Source organism: Falco peregrinus, chromosome 1 (genome assembly GCF_023634155.1).
Source record: "Falco peregrinus isolate bFalPer1 chromosome 1, bFalPer1.pri, whole genome shotgun sequence".
Lineage (NCBI taxonomy): Eukaryota > Metazoa > Chordata > Aves > Falconiformes > Falconidae > Falco > Falco peregrinus.
This window is the reverse complement of record NC_073721.1, coordinates 70,423,282-70,444,114: the sequence shown is the minus strand read 5'-3', so window position 1 is coordinate 70,444,114 and position 20,833 is coordinate 70,423,282. Positions and strand designations below refer to the sequence as shown.

Below are 20,833 nucleotides of genomic sequence, written 5' to 3'. Positions count from 1 at the left end.
CTCATACCTATGTGCAATTTGGGGGATTGGAAAGTATCTTACTACTTCATTGTGTGGGACTTTGAGAAGTATGTCTTGCAAGATTAAAAGAGGAATATTTTTTTCTCCTAAAGTTGTTCTGATTGGCAGGAAGCATCAACATATTGCTTTTCATGAACTGTGGCACAATGGCTGAGTTTTCCTTTGCTCTACAGTAAAGGTGAATTGTTAATTGTAGAAAATATGTTAATAAACTGCTTGAGCTATACGAGTGAAAACTCCTGCCTATTCCTTTCTTGTTTGATGATATTCTGTTCTTTGTGGTGGTATGCTCTGAAGTCTGGATATTTTGTCATGTGGATGTTGAATAAAAGAGTACCGTCAAGCAGGACACTGAATGTTTATATTTTACTAAACATCCGTTCTGGTATTACCCTCTTGCTGATTTTTTCCAATATAATTGTTGTGCCACAATTTCTCCCTGCAGTCGTTCTGTTACTGTTGCCTGCAGTTTCAGGCAAGCTAAGCCTCTTCAGTGCACTGGGGGCAAAGGGCCTCATTTTGCCCTGGCGTACCATTAAGGTGCCATGGTTAAATGTGGTCAAGGTAGTGCAAGCTCTAATGTTGATATAGATCAGGGGTCCTCAAACTACAGCCCGCGGGCCAGATACGGCCCCCCAGGGTCCTCAATCCAGCCCCCGGTATTTACAGACACCCCCCCACACACACACCCACCCCCCGCCAGGGGTTGGGGGTGAAACCAAACAGCCGCAGATGACTGCCTGGCACTGCATCCGTGCGCCGGGCCCCTGCTTAAAAAGTTTGAGGACCCCTGATATAGATGAACATAGTTATACCCTGTTAATTCTGCTTGCATCTTTTCCTCTTGTTTCACACCAGATAAGCTGTATTTTAGATGGAATTTCCTATTACTCTGATTACTTGCTTTTTTGAGTCTATTCCCTAGCATCTTTTTGTCTTGCACCCATATGTAAGCTTCTCACTTTCTTGTAGCTCCCACTGACCTTTTTTTTATTTCTTATATCTCCAGCCTGTAGTCCTTGCATTTTTGCTTTATCTGCTTCTTTTCAAAACACTGTCTGCTTTCTTTTATTTCCTGGTCAAATGTTTAGCTCTTGGAATTTAGAAGTCACTTCAAAACCAAGTTTGTGTTCTTTTATCACTGATCCTTCCAAGATATATGTGTTCTTCAAGGACTGAGCTTCCTTGGAAGAGTCTTGTGCAAAAATCTGTAGTATTCCTGTGAAGCATTTCATAGCCTTTTCAAGACAGTATCTGTCCAGATTGGAAAAAAAACTTACCAGAAGTACTTTTTTCATGAGTGCAGTCAGACTACAAGAGTTTGAGTTTGCCCTTAACAATATAAATAGCTTAGGTATTGATGTGTACCTACATAAAGGGGATAAAAGGGCAGGTTGGTTTTTTAATTTCTTTCTTTTGTTCATTCATTCTTTATTTTTGGTGTTGTTTTTTTTTTTGTTTTAATTTTTTGTTGTTGTTGTTTTTGTTTTCCTAGTTGTATTCTTCTGTTGTACAAGATTGTCCTAGGTGGACAAAGGTGCTTCCTTCCTGTTTTTTTATTTTTTTTTCCTCAGGGATTGTGCTTTGAACAACCCGTGTCAGAACTATAGTTTCTCTCCCAGAGCATGTATGATAGCTAATATCTGTACAAAGCTACCCAAAGCATCAGTGTTAACGCTGAACTACTAATATTATAAATATTATGTTAATATCGCTAGTTAAAGTTTTGAAGCAATCATTTTGTACCCTAAAGTTTAAGAACCATCAACATTTGGATTCCTCTTCTAGCTTAACTTAATTTTGTTGAATCTGATCAAGTTTATGGTAAAAAAACCCATATTTTTTGATGTGAGGATTTTTCTATCTCAGAATCAATTAACCTTCAGTTAAAAACATCCTTTCCCAGCTGCCAAGTAAACACCGAATTAAAGATGCAAATGTGAACTAGGGTTCTGTGAATGATTTGGTAAGATATTTTCAGGTAGCTACAATTAAATCAGGTTTAAAAATATAATTTAGACCTTAAGTTTTGTCCTGAAGTTGAAATGAGGAAGTTCCCTTTAATGCACAACTGGAAAAAAATTAGCATTGCAAACCAAGTGAACTTCCATCTAGTTCAGCAGCAGCAGCAGCTCCTAGGGAGCTACCAAGCTAGCTGTGTTTAGAGAGAATTAACAGTCATCTTGCTTGGAGCTGGAAAAGGTTGGTCCTTACGTAGTGCACCACTTGCTTGGTCGAGCCCTTCAAGAAAGTGACGCAGACAGATACGAAATGAAATGTCATGTCTGTAAACTGTTTTGGTTTAGGAAGTGGAAATAATCTGTTTGGGATTTTGGTGGCAGATAACTTCTTGAGAAAACTTCCCAGTGACTGAAGAGTTTAAGATCGTGTCTGCACAAATGCGTACAAACAATTATGGATTCTTCCTGCTCATTTACCTGACTGGACATGGGTCAGATTTGGTCGGCAAAGACCTGTGGTAGTATATTCATGAGTGAATAAGCAGATCCTCTGTGAAACAGTTCTGAATGTTCTCACCTAAGTCTCACAGCCTCTGTGCATACTTAAAAACCATTTTAGATCCAGATTAGTATTCAGCCAAACCTAATCTCGATTTTGCTGTCTTCCAATTTAAAAGATGTTTCATATTATGTGTTTGGAGAAAAATTTTGGAACAAGGGGCTGCCCTCTTGCTAGAATAATTATTTTGCATCCTTCACCATCTGACTTTTGTAGCTGGTGAAGGGAAAAAATTATGTTATGACTGCAAATGCTTTGGTCAGTAGAAAGGCCACTAGAATGACAAAAATGGCCTTATCTAGGGAGATTATAAAAAAATCCTCAAAACATAAACCAAAAACCAGCAACCAACCCCTCACAGGTATGTTGAAGAATCAGCATATGAAAGTTACAGCTATGTATGACTTCTATGTACTGCTGACATTCTGGAGTGAAAATTAGGAGAATAAAAGCTTATGGTGGTGTAGGGTAATTAGCTAATAAAGGATGCTGAAGTGAATTAATATGAAGCAGCTGATTTGTCTTTGTCTGTGTTAATGCTAATCTCTTTGCACCACATCATCTCTCAGTCACTGTTTCTTACTGCAGTGCAAACCTGCACCAAGTCAGAAATGGCCAGGGAACACAACTACTCAGCCCAATATGATTGAGTCTTTGAATACACTCCTCTACCTCTACAAATCTAGCACTACACAATTGTTTTCAATGTCTGTACATGTTGTAGTGTAAATTTTTTTCTGATGTACCTCATAATGGTTGTCTAACAGGATCCTTTCCAGCTATTCCCCCTGTTTTTCATAATGATATGACCCGGGAGTGTGTAAATTTTATGCACTGTTTCAGGCAAGACTTCAGTATACATCACAGTGTTTAGGTTTTTACGTAAGCATGTATGGCATATTTTCTTTAGCAGAGAATCACTCCATTCTCTCCGTGGTGACTTTCTAGGGTCAGTATGACAGTTCCAATACTCAATTAATTTCAGAGGAATAGTTGGGGGTTTTGGCTGGTTGTTGTTGTTGTTCTGCCCCCCCCCCCCCCCCCCCCCCCCCCCCCCCCGGCTGTTGGTTTTGGGGTTTTGGGGCCTTTTTTGTATATGTTGTTTGTTTTTTGGCTGGTTAGTTGGGTTTTTTTAGGATAATTGCAGTTAACGCTGGACTAGAATTACTGGATATATTTTTGAATAAACTTGGTTCTTGTGTAAAGGCACAGTTGGTACATCTTGAGATGTGAACTCTCTCTCTGAAAAAGAACTGTTTTGCTTCCAGTACTAATCCCTGATGAATTGTAGGGCCATAATACTGTACAGTTTCCATAGTTTATGAAATTCCTGGACTTGACAGTACAGGTGAAAAATGTTGATACAATGAGTGTACTGGATTTATGCCCAAAGCTTTTATTCATACAGATTATCATACTTGTGACTTTGTAGATATACTGAAATTAGTTTAGATCAGGGACTTTGCGTTTATTGAAGCAGTTGAAGACACTGAATAAACCAAGGGCTTAAAGAGAGGTGAGTTCAGGACTGCTGTTTGAAATTTTCAGTTATGTTTTCTTTAAAAGGAAGCTGTTTGCAGGTCAAGGTTTTGTGCTGAGTTGTTCCTGAAAGGAATACCTGAAAAAGTGGTCCTGCTTGGATCTTCCAGGTCTCTTTAGGAGAATTGCGCACAAAACCCACAACAAGTAGAATGGCTGAAGCACCCTTTTAGGTATATATTATGCGGTTTGGCAAATGACTGAGACTGTGAGGAATTGTCTACCACTTTAATGTCCTTTGGACAAAAAGCACATAGGAAATATAATGACCGCTTCCATTGATAAGAGGTTGGGGTTCTTTTGCAGAACAAAGAGGCCCAGGTTGTGAAAGAAAGCAACATTTAAAGTTTCTGGACAGCATGGTCTTAAAGTGTTTTTTTTATGACCTCCACCCTATCCTCCTAACTCAACTCTTTTCAAGGCTGCAAGTCTCAACCTGCTCAGTTTTGATTTGAACAGAGGTGATTACTTATTCCTGTTTGTCCTTCAAGCTGTCTTTTTTGAAGGCTTTTTTGCCTTTTCCATCTCCCTGTATTTCCTTTGTGATGAGGGGGCCAAAATTGCACATAATATGCTGGATGTGTACCATAGATTTATATTGTGATGTAATGATATATTTTTTTCTGTTTTATTTCCTATTCCTTTGGTAAATGTTCCTAACATTTGATTTTCTTTTTGACTGCTATTGTGTATTAAGCCAATTATTTTTATGGACCTTTGATAGTTTTCCTTCCAAGACGTTGCTCTTGAGTAGTAACATTCATCTTGGAGACCATTCTATAAATGCAATTAAGACTTTTGTTTTTTCTCATACACATAACTTCAAATTTGCTCATAGTGAGTTTAATCCAATATTGTATTGTTCATTTTTTCAGCCTTGTAAGGTCCTGCATTTACTCAGAGTTTGAATTTGTCCCAAATATTTCAATACCTTCTGCAGACATTTTAATTTGATTATTCACCCATTTGTCAGGTCATTTAAGTTTATTGAGAAGCAGCGTCTAGCAGAGGTTTCTGTGAAATTCTGTTTGTGATCTCTGTTTGTCTCCATTCATTCTCCATTCCACTGTCTAATTCTTGCTACTGTTTCCGGCTTTTACTCAATTATTTGTCTATTCAAGGACCTTTCTCCTTATCCTATGGCTATTTAGATTCCTTTAGCTTTTGGCATTGCGTCTTGTCCAAAGGGTTTTTTGATCTGTTTGGAAAACTCCAGTAGTGTGGTTTTTCAAAAGCAGTGGAGTCTCTTCCTCTAAAAAATGGTACATTTTCAGGTTTTGCCTCATTCTGCTACAGTTTCTACTAATTTTCCTGGTATAAACATCACGTGGAAAGGTTCCCCAGAACCTTTCTTTAAAAACTGTTTTCCTAAGAACTGAAGAAGTTGCAAATGAAAGATTATGCACACCACAATCAGCAATTTGCCTATTTCATCCTTGGCTTCTCATAGATTGCTTGACTATATAATGCCTAGACCTTGTGGTCTGTGTGTTTCATAGTCTCTCCTACTATGCCACCAATTTCAGACAGATCTTTTGCTAAATCCTCCAGTAGAATTTCCACTTGCCCTGATTTTCCACAATAATTTCCAGTTTCTAGCTAAACACTTGCCTTTTAAGTTCTACATTGCCCCTCATCTTCTATTAGAAAGAGAAACAGCAGATACCAAAGAACATGTTCGGTCATTGCAGTGTCTTAAATCCTGATTTATAGACATAATCAGGAGCTCAAACATTCATGGTGGGATTTCCACAGTTAATTATTAGTCGCCTGGCTTTGCTACCATTAAAGCCTTGGGGGTAGACTTTTAAATGGTCCTTAAGTCAGTCACATTAAAAATTTTAATCATGATTGGATCTATGTTCAGGCTTAATATTGTCATTACTATGCAAGGCTCTTTGGTCCACATCATGCAGGAGTTCAGGCATCATTGTATTTCCTCTCAGATGTACCTTCTAGGAGTCTAGAGACATCAAATAGGAGGCCCAGCAGTGCTAAATTATTTTTTTTTCTCTTCCTGTCCAATTTGTTCAGATTTGTAGCTGTAATAATAGTATAATTGTAAAGGAGATATTTTTTAAATATATGAATTATACGAAGAGAAAAACCTAAACTGGCTCTCTTATAATTCAGTTCTTTGAAAGCTTTTTTAAATTATTGTATTTCTTAAATTATGTAGGAAATCAGCAACAGAATCAGTGCAGCATGGATAGTGTTAATATGTTATTTAATTCAAGTTGCTCTATATATAGTTACTCACATGATGTATTTCATTTTTTTTTGTGTACTGACAGTTTATCTTTGCATAGATGCAGTACAGTGCATTTTAAAGGAAAGATATAATGAGCCTTAAAACTTGGCAGAGAATTTCTGAGACTATTGAAATGGAAAAGATATTGAAGTATGACTTGGCTGTGTGGGATATTAATTTTCATTGTATCTGTTTAAGAAACCTCAACATCAATGAATGCGTTAAATTGATGTTAAAATTTACGTCATTAGATTTCAAAGTCAGCAAGCAGACATAATCATTTAATGATGGAGTTTCTCTGGGGTTTTGGGGCCATTTTGGAGAATGAAATGAATTGTTTACTTGACAGACAGGTGGCTGTATAGTGCTTATAGCTGATTTTAACAATATGTGACAGTAAGAAAAATTAGAGCTCATTAACATTCACTCGACCCAGTGTCTGCACCACTGATCAATGCTTGGGCTACTGTATGGCTTAAAATGCTTAATGAATCTTTGTTTGACAGGAACCAACTGCTGCTGGAGGAAAATGTGGATGATCTGATAGCTGGCAGGGTGAATATGGCCTGCAATTTATAAACAAGGGAAATGTGAATAACTGGGGAGCAGAATGAGTGAGAGAAGTCTGTCAAGGCTTGTGGCGATTGATGAACTATGTTATGGTTGACACACACACTCTACGATTTGCATAAAAGCGTTAGCATCTGACTGAGCAGAAAACCAGGGGAAAGCGAGATTGCCTATGTGATTAGTGGAAGGTAATCAGCCATCTGTTAGGCATAATGCACTTACCAAAGATGAAGATAGAAAGCATATGTGTGCATGTGCTTACACAGGATCTCTCACCTTTATACAAGCATCCATGAAAATATAGAACCGTATACAAAGAAATAACACATGGCAAAAAATACCCTCAATTAATCTGTTTTTTTCTCCCACCAGAAAGAGTACAAGCTTACAGCTGTGTTGTACAGTTCATAAATGAGTCCTTTCAGCAGATTGCAACAGTAGCTTCAGAAGTGACAGAAAGAAGTAATTTGAAAATTTGAAAAAATAATGGCATCATATCTCTCACTCTGTGATGATGAAAACAAGGCTATGCTCTAAAATATTCAGAGATGAACTTTGATCAGGACACTTGAAAATGTTTTTTCAGCTGTTCACCTGCAAATTTAAAATACTCTAGTTTATACAGCTATTCCAGGTACAGAAATGATTTGGTTTAGAAGAAAGCTAGTCTGACTTAACATTGCTTGCCAACCTAAAACTGTCATTGATGCTACCAGGATTTTGTGATGTAGAAAACAAGGCTGAGCTTAGTTTTTCATGTTTATAAAGAACTTTAGTGGTGCTAGAGGTCCTGCTTAGAAGGAAATTAATCACTTTACCTCTTTTCAAGAATTATTTTTGCATAGTAGTGTAAAAAGAGCAACTCTAAAATATTTATTCAGTTTTAATATGTGTTCTAACACTTATTGTAGTGGTTTACAACTCACTACCTGTACATCTTGCAAAATCTGCAAAAGAAAAATACTCTAGAAATATAACAAATTATAAGGCCAGCATTTAAAATCAGTCAGTTAAAATACCAAATACCACAATATATGACCCAAAGTATTGTTTAACTTGATCATCCATTCATATCTTTTTTAGTGAATGTTTTAATGCACTAGATGACAGCTTGTTACATGGAATATTGTTCTTAAATACACTTTTTCAAATGTCAAATTAAAACTGGCTTTGCTGAAATTTTCATATGTCGCTGCTGGTATGTTATGCAAATAGTGGAACTGCTGAAGAAGGACTTCCATGCCCCATCTTGCTGTTTCCACCTTTCATGTGTCAGTACAAAAGTAATATCCTAAATATTGGGGGGGGAAGGGTAGAGCTAAAGGACAATACATGCAAGTGTCTATACAAGAATGGGGTAGAGAGCAGCTAATTTAGTCATCTTCAGTAGCTTAACAAAACTATATGAATGCAGTCCTCTGCAAGGTTGCTGACCTAGCCAGGAGTATGGAAGTCTAACTTGCACGTGTTCAGAAATCAAAAAAGCAGAACCTACTTCTGATCCAAAGTATTTTGGCAAGTTTTATAACTCCAAAATTGCTTGAAATGGGTATGTCTGTGACATTTGCTGTTGCTGCTGGGCCTTGTTGTGTGCTATTGAAATATTTCAAGATCAGAACTTTGTAAAAAACACCTCTCTGGCAGGGATTTTCCTATTTTCCTTTCATATCCAGTGCATGGGGTGACTGAAGCTTGCACTCTCAGTGCCCTGCCAGTGTGTTTCGTAGGTCAGTGCAGGCGTGCCAGGGGAATGGTGTTGCTTTCCACAGTTGTGGAGGAGCTGGGGGAGGGATAGCAGGGTGGAGCTTACTGGTTCTCCAGTGAACTTAGGAGCACCCCTGTGAATACACCGCTTCAGTGCCAGTTTTCTCGGAAGGTGCAGGAGAACCTTTCGGTTTTCCTTTCTCACAGCGTAGCTGGATGACGATGCCTTTTTATTCTGCCAAGAAATAATTTAATGAATCTATACCCTAGTGTTTGGATTCAGCTGTTTCTAGCTGCAACAGTTTCTCCTTTCAAGTATTTCTGAGCTTTTTAAAGCTTTCCCGGTTCTTGCTAATTAGTATCCGCAGTTTTATTACCTTTGTAGGATTTTTTTTTTTTTTTTTAAGAATGTGGAATGATCTATTTTAAAGTTTCTCCACATATTCTTATTTAAAGTGTTGCAACTTGTTGTGATCGGGCAGAAAGGAAAGGATTCAAAGGACCTGACTTTCAGAGCAACTAGGATTAAGGAGGCATTAGCTGTAGTGCTGGAGAGCCAGTGTAGAGTCAAGCACATCGTAACAAACAGGTCAGCACGTTCCTAATGGTTGCTTATTGCAAACCCAGGGTATCAAAGCTAGAGCTACACTCTGCATGCAGCATGAACTGCCTTTTGTTTGCTTCTGCAGGAGCATGTTTTAATTTCTGTTTGCTAATTGCTTTAATGTCCCTACAAGAGCTGAGTCATGTTTAAAAACGTTTAAAAGTGCCAAGCTTTTGTGGAAAAATTATGAAGCAAGTGCTGCACTTCCTATAAATTAGTGATTCAGGATCACCTGTTTTACTGGTAGGCATGTTTAATTTGTTAATGATAAACATGCACAAATAAGGACCACATGTGCTTCACCAAAATTTCATTTTCAGGAGTAAATAATGTAAAGTATATGCTTAAAGTAACAAAATGGTTTTGGCTGTTCAAACAGTTGATTTTTATACTTTTAAACTGGGGCTATTATCTGCAGTGTCTAAGACAAAAATGTTTCCAAATTGAGTAGTTGTCTAACATTGGTACATTGTAGATATGTACCATGGTAGCAGTTTAAGTTGAAAAACAGGCAGTGAAAAGAGATGGACTTTTCAGCATCCTGAAATGTTAATTTCAGAGTCTTGCTGCAGTTTTTTATTTGACATCATTTAATTCTGAAGTCTTCAAAATCAAACTAAAGAGTTGGAAATTGTGCAGCAGGCACTGAGAATGATTGGAATATTCTTTCATTCCCTTTCATTGATTGCACTAATAAAAAATTCTGTTCTGAAGTGCCAAATTAATATTTACTAGCTTAGTATCAGTTTTAAATAATGTTTTGTGGAGGTGATAGATGTGCAAAAGATAATTTACTAAGTAGTGGCAGGATAGGAAATAAAATCAAATTAACAGTATATGTGATCTTTTTTTGTCCTTCGCAGCTATGATAAGTAGACTGGTGTTTGGATACTTCTTCGATAGTCTCACTGCCTGCCGTAGTTGCCTCTGGATGCTGAGGCTCCACTTGAAATATTTAGGAATATAACTCTGTAGTCAGTGCAGTTGATTTAATGGTGAAAGGCATTTCTTTCTTTCCTGCAATCTTATAGCTATTATGCTAAATGCTAAAATGCAGTTTTTATAGAAAAGGATGTCAAAGTATAAAAACTTGGAATGTTGCCCAAATTAATAGCGGCGTGAGTTATTTGCAATCTTAGCATTATGGAAGAGGAATACAAGCAAAAGTTATTAAAATGTAGTTGAAGTATTTCTAATGTGCACTGGTTAAAAAAAAGAAAAAAAGCTTTAAAGGACATAATCTTCCTGATTCTCTTAATATAAACTTACTGAATATAGCTTAGGGTTGCAAAGTATTGAAGAAGCAAGTATGTGCTGGTATAAGGTTTAGTGAAGTTTTAGTGACGACAGGCACGTGTCATATTTGAGTATCTCCAAAATTAGGCAAAAAATACATCTCCTACCAAATTAAAGTTTTCATAATGCTTTAGGTACTTGGCTCCAAACCAGGTGCATGCTGTTAAGTAAGGTATTTTTATTTCTTGGGCATAGGGTTTATGGCAGTCTTCTGTATTTTGTACAGCTAGAGTGTACAGAGAAAGAGGTACAAAGAGGTACATGTTTTACTGATTTACTTGCTCCAGTGAACCTTGTAAATTTATATTGATGATACAGCTTTTGGAATTTAATAAAGCCACTCATAAAATGATGCTTTAATTTTGGGTACATATTTTGACATTTGGAATTCTTATCTCTGAGTTTTGATAGTTATTGCTTATTGCAACAGTTCATATCTAACGGAACTGCAAGAATGTAAACTTAAAACCTACTATCTGCCTACAGAAAATCAACCCAAGTTTCCTCAATAGTTGCTTCAAATTTGCCTTCAAAATTTTTGTTCTATGTGATCAATAATTGAGTGGACATTTGGGAAATTTGAATAAAACTTGAGGTATTTTGTGTTTAGTCATACATTTCAGGCCAAGGAATATGTTCTAATATGTACTAGTTTACAAATACCAGTCTTATTGGAGATGTAGAGTTCAGCAAAGTTCTGCTAACTTTGTCAGTGCTCAATGTTGCAGTTGTAGAAAATCAGCACATATTTTTCATCAATGGAAACTGCCATTTCCAAGGTGATTGTATACAATGAAAGAAATGAAGTTTGCTGTTTTCTTAAACAAAGAACTTGTTTGTACAAATATGCAAAGTTAATTTGAAAAAATCTATTTATTCTTGAAGTTATTGTATGGATTTGCTAGAAGTATGATACCTCTCAGATATGAGCATTTATTCCTCATGAACATTTTTGTTGCAAAATTTGGTCTCATAACAGCAGTCCCTTTTCTTTTTGTCTTTGCAGCTATTTTGGAAAGAATTATGGTTTAGACTTTCTCATGTTAGCCATGGATGTAGCACTTTCTCCCATGAGAACACAAGAACTGGATCCCGTGCTGTCTGATGCATCTCCCATGCTTATAAACATGACTCCTACAGCAGAACAAGATGGGGAAGAGGGTGTCATGAAGGAGCTCGATTCTGGCCAGCAGTATGAGAAGCCTCCTCCTCTACACACTGGGGCCGATTGGAAGATTGTTCTCCACTTGCCAGAAATTGAGACCTGGCTTCGGATGACATCTGAAAGAGTCAGAGATCTGACCTACTCTGTCCAGCAGGACTCAGATAGCAAGCATGTGGATGTGCATCTAGTACAGCTCAAGGTAGGATGAATTTTATATTGCAGACTTTTCAGTGAAAGGTGGTTTGCTCAACTCTGCTACTAGTAGAGTAAACAAAAGGGCTTTCCGTAACTGCTGTAGCATGTCTGACAGCCTGTGTTGAAAAGCGAATAAATCCTTTCCAGTGAGATAATAGAAACCGCATCGTTCTCAGATTATTGGCAACATTATTTAATCATCACTTAATTCAACAGTCATAACCATATTAAAGAACATGTTCACACTTCAAGAGCAGCTAATACAACACTAACGGTAACCTGACTGGACATCTCAGAAGTACCCAGAAAAATTCCCATTGATTTTTATGCACTTCAGTACCTAAAACTCCCAAATTTTTTCCCCAATAAGCATGGCTGCTCATTTGAAAACTAAGCAAGTTACAGAGGCAGAAAGGTAGCAAGGTTGTCTAACGTCTGGCTTTCAGTCACGTAAAGGTTATGCTGAAGATTGAACTCTGGTGGGACTACATACAAAATGGTAAACGTGTAGAATTTTTTTTCAGATCTGATTCTTGGGAAGAAATATGAAGTGATAAAATTCAAACAGTCACAGCCAGTAAATCAACCTTTTTATTTTCCCCAGCAAGAAAATGCATTACAGCAAGACTGCACTTTGACCCTAAAAATCTGTGTTTTGTGTAAACTAAAAGAACAATCTTCCTTCCCCCAACCTGACAACTGAACACAAGTATCTTTAAACAATTATTTCTGTCTTCATCCCAGATGTAGATTTTGATGTTGAATCTTTAAATTCAAGGTGAAATTAAAATAAATAGTGTCTGGCACTGTGTGTATATATTCGTTTGCATGGCTTGGTTTGCTGCAGCACATGAAACATACTTTTGAAGGCAGCAAGCAAACTCCAAAAATAGCAGGCAAATGTTATCTCTTCAGACTGAGCTGTCTTCAGAATCGCATTCTGAAGCCTGTTTATGTGAACATAGTCTTGCTTCATACTCAGCATGATGGTATTTTATTTGTGTTTATTTTAGGACTGGAGCTGTAGGCTGCCTCAAAATACCATTCTGTGTACTAGTGCTAACCATGGAGCAATTGTACTGTAATCAGTCCTAACAAAATAGAGAGCCAATCTTGAGATTTTTATGGTCCTATCATTTCTCTGAAAAATTTGGGGTAGACATTACCAGCTTTTGATGAGAGAAAGGACTATGTCCACAATGTGCAGTAGGCTTTTAACAAATATGCCTGAAAGGTATTTCTGCAGGCAGACGTAACAAATCTTGCTGGACTTGGTGCCAGTTCTGATCTGGAATTGCTTGTGGCTGTATTAGCGCAGTGGATGAGCTGAAATTGAATGGCTGTGGAGCCTGTGGATGGTATTCACACACAGCTTTGGGCTGGCTCAGAGCATAAGCAGAAGTGATCTGTGCCTGCTTGCAAAAGGTGAATATTCTGTACGTATAATTCAATCTCATACATCCACTAAAAGGTTTTCTTTCCAAATGGAAGTCAGTGAGTGAATAGCATTCCTCTCAGTTTTTCTCCTTTGTAAAGTCTATTTTGAAGCTGCAAGAGTCAACCGTAGTTCATAAAATACTTCACTACTGTGTTTCTCCATGTAATTGCTGTAGCACTTAGGGATTGTTTGGGACTGGGAAAAATCTGGTTAATGCAACTATAAAAAAAGACAAAATAATAACAAGAAGGAATCTCAATTATCTGCAGTTATCTGGCCTGTCAGCCTAGGGGGACTGTCATTGAGGCTGTCAAGTATTTGATGTACAGACCCTGGACTCACAGGGAAGTGTTCTTTTTCCTGTGTATTTATACGCGTGCGTATCTGTGTGCATGCGCAATTGTGACTTGTATTTGAAGATACTTCTAAAATATTTGATATATCTTTGGATTTTTCACAAAGCAACATAGAAAGAAAAAGCTTTCAGAAAGATCTGGAGTAGTAGTAAGAAACACAGCAAAGTCTTAACAAACACATTAGGAATACAGAACTTTTGTAACCCGCTTACCTTTAAATCTGTTTACAGACAAAAAGAAAAAGACTTTAAAAGCAAGTGTTGTGGAAATGCTTTTGTTCAGACTTTAGTAATATTTTAAATTGTTTATCCTTGTATCCTCTTGCATTACATAACTTAATGAAAATCAGCTAAGCAAAAACCCCCAAAAGCAACCTCATACAGATCCTCTTTTTTTATTTCTTCTGTGCTCTGATAATTCTCCTTGAGGGACTCCTTCCAGCTGACCTGAGTCCTTCTGGAATTGTGCTCAGGCTGGACACAGGGCTCAATGTGAAGCTTCACCATGGCTGAGTAGACATGAAAAAGTATTTCATATGTCTTTCAAACAATACATAGAATCATAGGACGGTTTGGGTTGGAAGGGACCTTAAATATCATCTAGTTCCAACCCCCCTGCCATGGGCAGGGACACCTTCCACTAGACCAGGTTGCTCCCAGCCCCATCCAGCCTGGCCTTGGACTCTGCCAGGGATGGGGCATCCACAGCTTCTCTGGGTAACCTGTGCCAGTGTCTTGCCACACTCAGGGTTTAGTATTTTCTTCTTTTCATAATAGCAGGAGATGGTTGGTTCATGTTCAACTCGTGATTCACTGTAACTCCTAAACTCCTTTGCTGCATTATGGCTTTTTCTTCTCTCTTATCCATTTTATCTGTGCAATGTTACATGTAGGATTTTGCCTTTGTCTATTTTAGATTTTTTTTTTATTTATGTATTTTATTTTATTGTGTCTCCCATTTCTCAAGCATGCCTGTGACTTTTTCAGTTCTGAATCTGTCTGCTGGTGTGTTTGAAGTATCTCCCCCAAACGCATTGTTGTCACCTGCAAATTTAAGAAGGCTTCTCTCTACTCCTTTGTCCAAATCATAAAGCCAAAAGTGAATGATACAGACTCAGGATAAAAGTCTGTAATATAGTCATTTCTGAATATAATCTTTAAACTCCAGATGTAGCAGCAAGGCAAACAATTTTTCTTTTTCTCATAGTTTGTATTCCTCAGCCAGGAGAGGTCCAATTCCATTTTTATGCAGTTTTCTATTGATTTTGGATGTTTAATGTTGATTTCTCTCCTATGACTGTTGGTTGGCTCATGGTGATACAGCTGGTTTGATGATCTAGGCCATAGCAGACTTTTTATGTTATTTCTGGGAAAAATTGCTCAGCAAACAGATCGTCTCTTTCTTTTGTGAACATTTGCTCTGTATCCCTGTTGCAAATCTGTCTATGCTTCTGCTCTTTCTGCAATCCAAAGCATTGTTTCTTTTCTCTGCCTTGTTCCCTGGATATTTTCATGTTTGCTGCCAGTCTCATGCTACATGACTTAAAGCTTTACTAGCCACCACTGATCCTTTGAACATACTTGTTTCTCTCAGTTTTGCAATGCCCTTTCTCAGAACTAGCCATGCAGCATGAGTGCAAGGCTTGTCTTATGTTGTCCCTTGGGAAATTTCCTGGCAAGCTCAGCTTCACATGAGTGCTTCAGTAAGCTAGATGCATGAATCATAACTCTCTGGGTCCTGGAATGCTTTATATTAGTCATTTATCTGGTCATCACTCTTAACTTAAGCTGGGCTAACATACATTTACATCTCTGTTACACATTCAGTGGAGCTGTTACTAATTGCAAATATTTGTAAAAGAGATGAAAAAACCTTTTGAATCTAGTACAAGCGAATCTGAAAATGCTCTTTCTGTGCTTGTATTGTGTTAACCTGCTGAGATGCTTTCATGATCTATTTAGCTTTTTTACTGTGAAGAAAATATGCTTGCCTTTACAGCACATTCTTTCTTGGATTCCTCCTGAGATCCAACTTGGATTCAACTCCAGTTCTTCTGCTTTACTTTATATCCCTTAACCCTCTCAGGAAAGGGTCTAGTGGTTCAACTCATTGATTATTGATTTCTATCTTTTTGAAAAAACCTGTCATTTTGGATGATCTAGTACAATGGTCTATATTTGAGATGTCTATTAACTTCTAACTTACTGTGTAGTAAAGCACTCCACCACCGCTTTGTGACTTAAATATATGAACCACATATATTGGCATGGAAACAGCCACATTTTCTGCTACGATAGTATCTTTAGATCTTTGAAGAGCACTGATCCTTTCTGTCTTTCCAAGAAAGAAACTTCAGTCATCTTTTTCCAGGATACCTGGATCAGCCTCAAACATCTCTTGACAGGATGTTTCATCTTTCCTTTTGACTCCTACAACAAGTTTGTCATTACTTTGGATAGAGGTCAAGTATGATGCAACCATTATCCTTTTGCTATCTCTGTTTCCACTTTTTTGAGCACCAAAAAATTGTTAGTTGCTTTTCTCCTTGTACTTAAATCCTGGATAAGAGAAGAGTGTAAGGCATTGTCAAAGAAAGATATTAAATGGTATTAGCTTCTGATGTATCTGCAGTTAGACACAAGTTATTCTATTTTTCACTCCATTACATGCATTGTGAAAATAAATGTAAACCTAGGGTACTGTAGGAGCCTCTCTCTTGCATCCTCCCCCCTTCTTGAATTCAGTAGGCTTTTATTGCATAAATAATATTGTTTCTGGTTTTATTGAATAAATACGAAGGGTAGACCAAATTACTTTTCTGAGTCCTTTTCAACTTCTTTTTCCTGTATCAGTTTTTTTCAAGAGCAAAAATCAGTATTTTTTTCCTCATGTTAAAATAAGTGACTCAAAATATGGCTGAGTCTGGAAGATGACTTCAGTAGGTTTGGTTTCTCTCTTCTAACCTTTGGTTCGATGACTTAGTGGCTCTAGTATTCCTAGGCTTGTGACAACATACTTGCTTCTGCAGCTGTACAGCTTTTCAGCTGTGCTATCTAAACCACCTTTAACTAAGCGTACAGATGAAAGTCTAAATCTCTAGACTGCACAGGCAACCGTGTATTGTAAGAGAAGTATTAAGAACTTACCATTACCATAACATAATTAATATTTTACTAATAATCACAGAAAGTGTTAGCCACAGTCTTTACAGAAGGTTGTATAGATGAACCTCCTAATGGAAATACTCTGTGTGCTGCTTTATCTTGACAGAAGTTTGTCACAAGAGATGACAGTTATACTCAAGAGGTAAAAAGAAAACCTTAATTGGAGAGGTTGACTGCAAGTTTGCTCAGCTGTTTTGCTTGCAGGCAAGATATGATGCCAGTACTTCATGTGAAGGGTTGCTATGCAGATTCGTGAGTTATTCAAAAGGAGGTGAAGGGAAAGAACAACTTTTACATTCACAGAGATATTTCTCAGAAGACTTCTGGGCGTGTTTAACAGTTATGCTTCATGAAACAAATCTCTCTGACAAATAGTTTTATACCTTCTATGTGTGAGCGTTAGTATGAGTGTTTATAAAAGCAGACATTTGGCTGTAAACTATGACCTATAGCTCAATGGTGACAAAGACATACTATTGGGTTTAGTTCTGAGGATCAACAAGCTGTTGCACAGAAATTCATGGGACTTATTATTTGCAGTCTCAGGTCTAGCAAATAGGTTGAAAGCCAGTAACATTGGTAATTACTTGGTTTTGTCACTATTAACAATCCTATACTAAGAAGTCACCTGAAGTTGCATATGAAATAAAATCTATTAAGCATAATTGAAATGCAATTCCGATAACCAAACCTAACATTTAAGGGTTATCTGTGCAATAGGATATCTCCACTATGAAACGTGATTTTCAGTTTTTGAGAATTATTTTAGATTGTTTGTAGCTAAAGGACAGAATGTGCACAAAAAACCCTCCTAAAACGAAAGCTGACTGTAACTACAAGGAAAATGTAACTTCTTTCATATTGAACTATTTAAAACATGACCTAATTTATTAGGATTGTGCATCTCAAAGGGACTCTCTTAAGCTAATGACACTTGACAAATTCCAGTCTCCTTGATCCTGTTAAAGCTGTAAACTTCTCTGAGAGAAAATTAATCTGAAAAGTTTAAAGTTTAAAAGAGACCTTGAATGTTTCAGTTGAATGCTGAGGGGGAGGGGAAATATTTTCCACATTATTGACAAGCATAAGTAAACTCAAATTTACTGAAGATTTTTTTAAAGAAAATTTTCTTGCAGTACTTGAGGTTTTGGTGTCCACTGCAGATTGAAGCAATTAAAAAAATACTCCGAATTTTCAAACTCTTTATTAACTTCAAATACAGAAAAGAAAGTTAGTTGCAGCTGTATTGTGGATTCAGTTCTGAGTATCGGAATTTCTTAACTGCAAATTTGGTAAGAAAACTTTAGATCTTGGTTCTCTATGTAACATACAGGATATTTCTGCGTTAGATTAATTATGTCAAGGAAAATATATGCAAAATCATTTTGCTCTTATCCTTTTATTTTCTCATCCGATGACAGGTCATATATTTGTGAAACACTTGAACACCAAACAAATAGCAATTTCTCTATAAACATACCATATATTACACTGCTTTTTATGCATAGCGATTCCAAAGTTGTGACAGTCTTTTTAGATTACAATCTAAATAACTGCAGATTACAGATGTGACTTTTTTTTTTTTTTCCTCTCCTCCCCCCCACCCCCCGCCCCCAAGGGCTTAACACAAATACAACATAGGCAGAAATTTGCTACCTGACTGGCTGCAAATCAAATCCAAGTTTGCTTATGAAAGTATCGTGAAAGACTAGATAATAAATAAATTTATCTATATGGAACATTGCCAGTGGAATATATTTATGTAAACATAAAATATGTTCTATTACACTGTATTGGTGATATAGGTTTTTTTGGGAGGAAAAGGGTTACGGTTAAGAGCACATTCTAGCTAAGCCTCTAGACAAATGTTAAATTTATTGTGTACTCATCCCAACAATATCAGTGGGGCAGCTTTATAGGCCTTAATTCACCTAGCATTTAACAAATGGGTAATAGGATTTATTTGGATTAAAACATTTGTTGTGGATTTTTTTTAAAAACTGTTCGTAGGTTATATCATATTTTTTATGCTCAAGTTATTTTTTCAGACCAAATATATTATGCACTCCAGAAATGTCAGGCACTCATAAGTAGCTCTACAGGAGCAGATGCTACATAGTAATGTGTATCTATAATGCTGTAATGATAGCCTGATGCATCTATAAATTGGCAGAACATATCTGCTATATATTTAGTTCTATGCTTTGTAAACACAAGATTAACACACACTTTAAAGGAAGCAATTGGTTGGTTAGGAAGTTGTATTCTTATATAGTTTGCCTCTGAACAGCTTGGTGGAATCCCAGCATTCAGTAGTGCAGTTGAGTGTAAATGCTGCTAAATACAGATTAACTGTTCCAAAATTGGGTTTTGCAGAGGCTACCCTTTACTTACAGTCCAGGCTTGAACATCAAACAGGTGGGTTTATTAGCTTTTCTTATTTTCTGATTAGTTGAGTGTGCCTACACTTTTTTAATTTTTAAATTTTCTTCTGTGCCTTGAGCATATTCCAATTTTGGAGAAAAGCCAGAATGGAAAATACTGAGTACCAGAAATAAATCTGTGCTTCTCAAACTTTATCTGGTCAAAGAATGACCTTGTTTAGAAGCCTTCCAACTTGCACGGCGTTTCTGCAGTCTTGCTCAGATCGATTTTTTTAATTTATTTTTTTTAAAGATGATGATGTGACTTGTTTACCACATCTTAAAATGCTTTACTACAATAACTACAATACCACACCTATAAAAGTCATCTTGGTTTTGTAGCTTTTAGGCTAAATTCTCTTCTGCCTGAGGGGAGCAAACCCACTTTTTCCACATGCCTCAAAAATTGTTCTAATCCCTTGGCTATATGTTACCAGGCATGAACAGAGCGTAGTGCTCGATTTGATATAGAGTGCAACCCTGGAGGTGCTAGGTATGCTGCTTGCTCACCTACTGGGTCAGTGCCTTCAAGGATGATAATAATGATCAAGTAAATGTTGATTTTCTAGGTACTAATTACGTTTAGAAACTAGGTGTGAGTTGCTCAGACTTGCTGGGACTGGTGGTAGTCTGAGCTCAGAAATGCAAAATTTTAGGTTGCTGCATACTTCTACTGGAATGAGTGACAGAGGTGTATCTGTGGTATTAGGTATCTACAAACTAAATGGTGACTGAGCAAGATGATTCATGATGGCATTGTTGCCTACCTTCTGTCCTAGTGTTTATTCTGCTCTAGTCATTAAAGTCTGTTAAGAACACATTCCTGAAGGCCCATATTAAATTCCCAATGAGGAAAAAAACCCCCTCATCTGATTGCTTATACCGTTTTATAATAAATACTTGAATGCATTGGATTACTGCTAGTTATATGTTACTGTTGGCGCTAAAACCATTTTTGGTGCTACAAATATTTTACACTAAGCAAGTACCTCTTAAACCTGTGTAGGCTCTTACCTGTTTTTAACTTCAAGTACCTAAGTATTGCTAGTGACTGTATTGATTTATTAATACTCAGACAATCTTTTCTTCAACAGTAACCTTAGAAAAAACAATAAACCACCAACATTTGTAATCTAATTCTAAATTATGATCTAGTACAGTTATAGATAATACTGCAATTTTCAAATCAACTTGTATACCCTTAACATTTAGCTAATGTACACTGATAATTACATTTTTTTAAAAAAAGCAAATAATGGTATGTTAGCACAATACTTTTAAAAAATTAGGTGGATTTAAACCGTACCATTCGGCCTAATAGAAAAAACTTTCCCCCTCTCCTGCTGCTATTGTTCAGTCTGTGCAGATACAATGAAGTTAAAGTGATTTTCTCCTGTTATCATTTAGTAAATAAGTCTATTGATATAGCCCATATTTATGCACACCCACCATCCTCTAATTGTCTGCTTGGATGCCATAGGAGACATAGTATGAACACAGAAAGAGCATACATACTTTACTGGAGATTCAGTTGCCTTCTAAAGAAGGCTGGTCATTATTTGAGGGATCAAATTGAGATGGAAGGCT

At 36.9% G+C, this 20,833-nt stretch overlaps 1 protein-coding gene across 2 annotated transcripts in view; it reads left to right on the top strand.

Annotated features, from left to right (window-relative positions):
* AKAP6 (A-kinase anchoring protein 6) overlaps window positions 1-20,833 on the top strand; it is a 287,348-nt gene that overhangs the window by 41,289 nt on the left and 225,226 nt on the right. For both annotated transcript variants that reach the window (XM_027791675.2, XM_027791676.2), the window contains exon 2: window positions 11,512-11,869. In XM_027791675.2, the coding sequence (XP_027647476.2) occupies window positions 11,546-11,869 (324 nt within the window). In that variant the 5' untranslated portion in view covers window positions 11,512-11,545. The remainder of the gene's footprint in view (window positions 1-11,511; window positions 11,870-20,833) is intronic.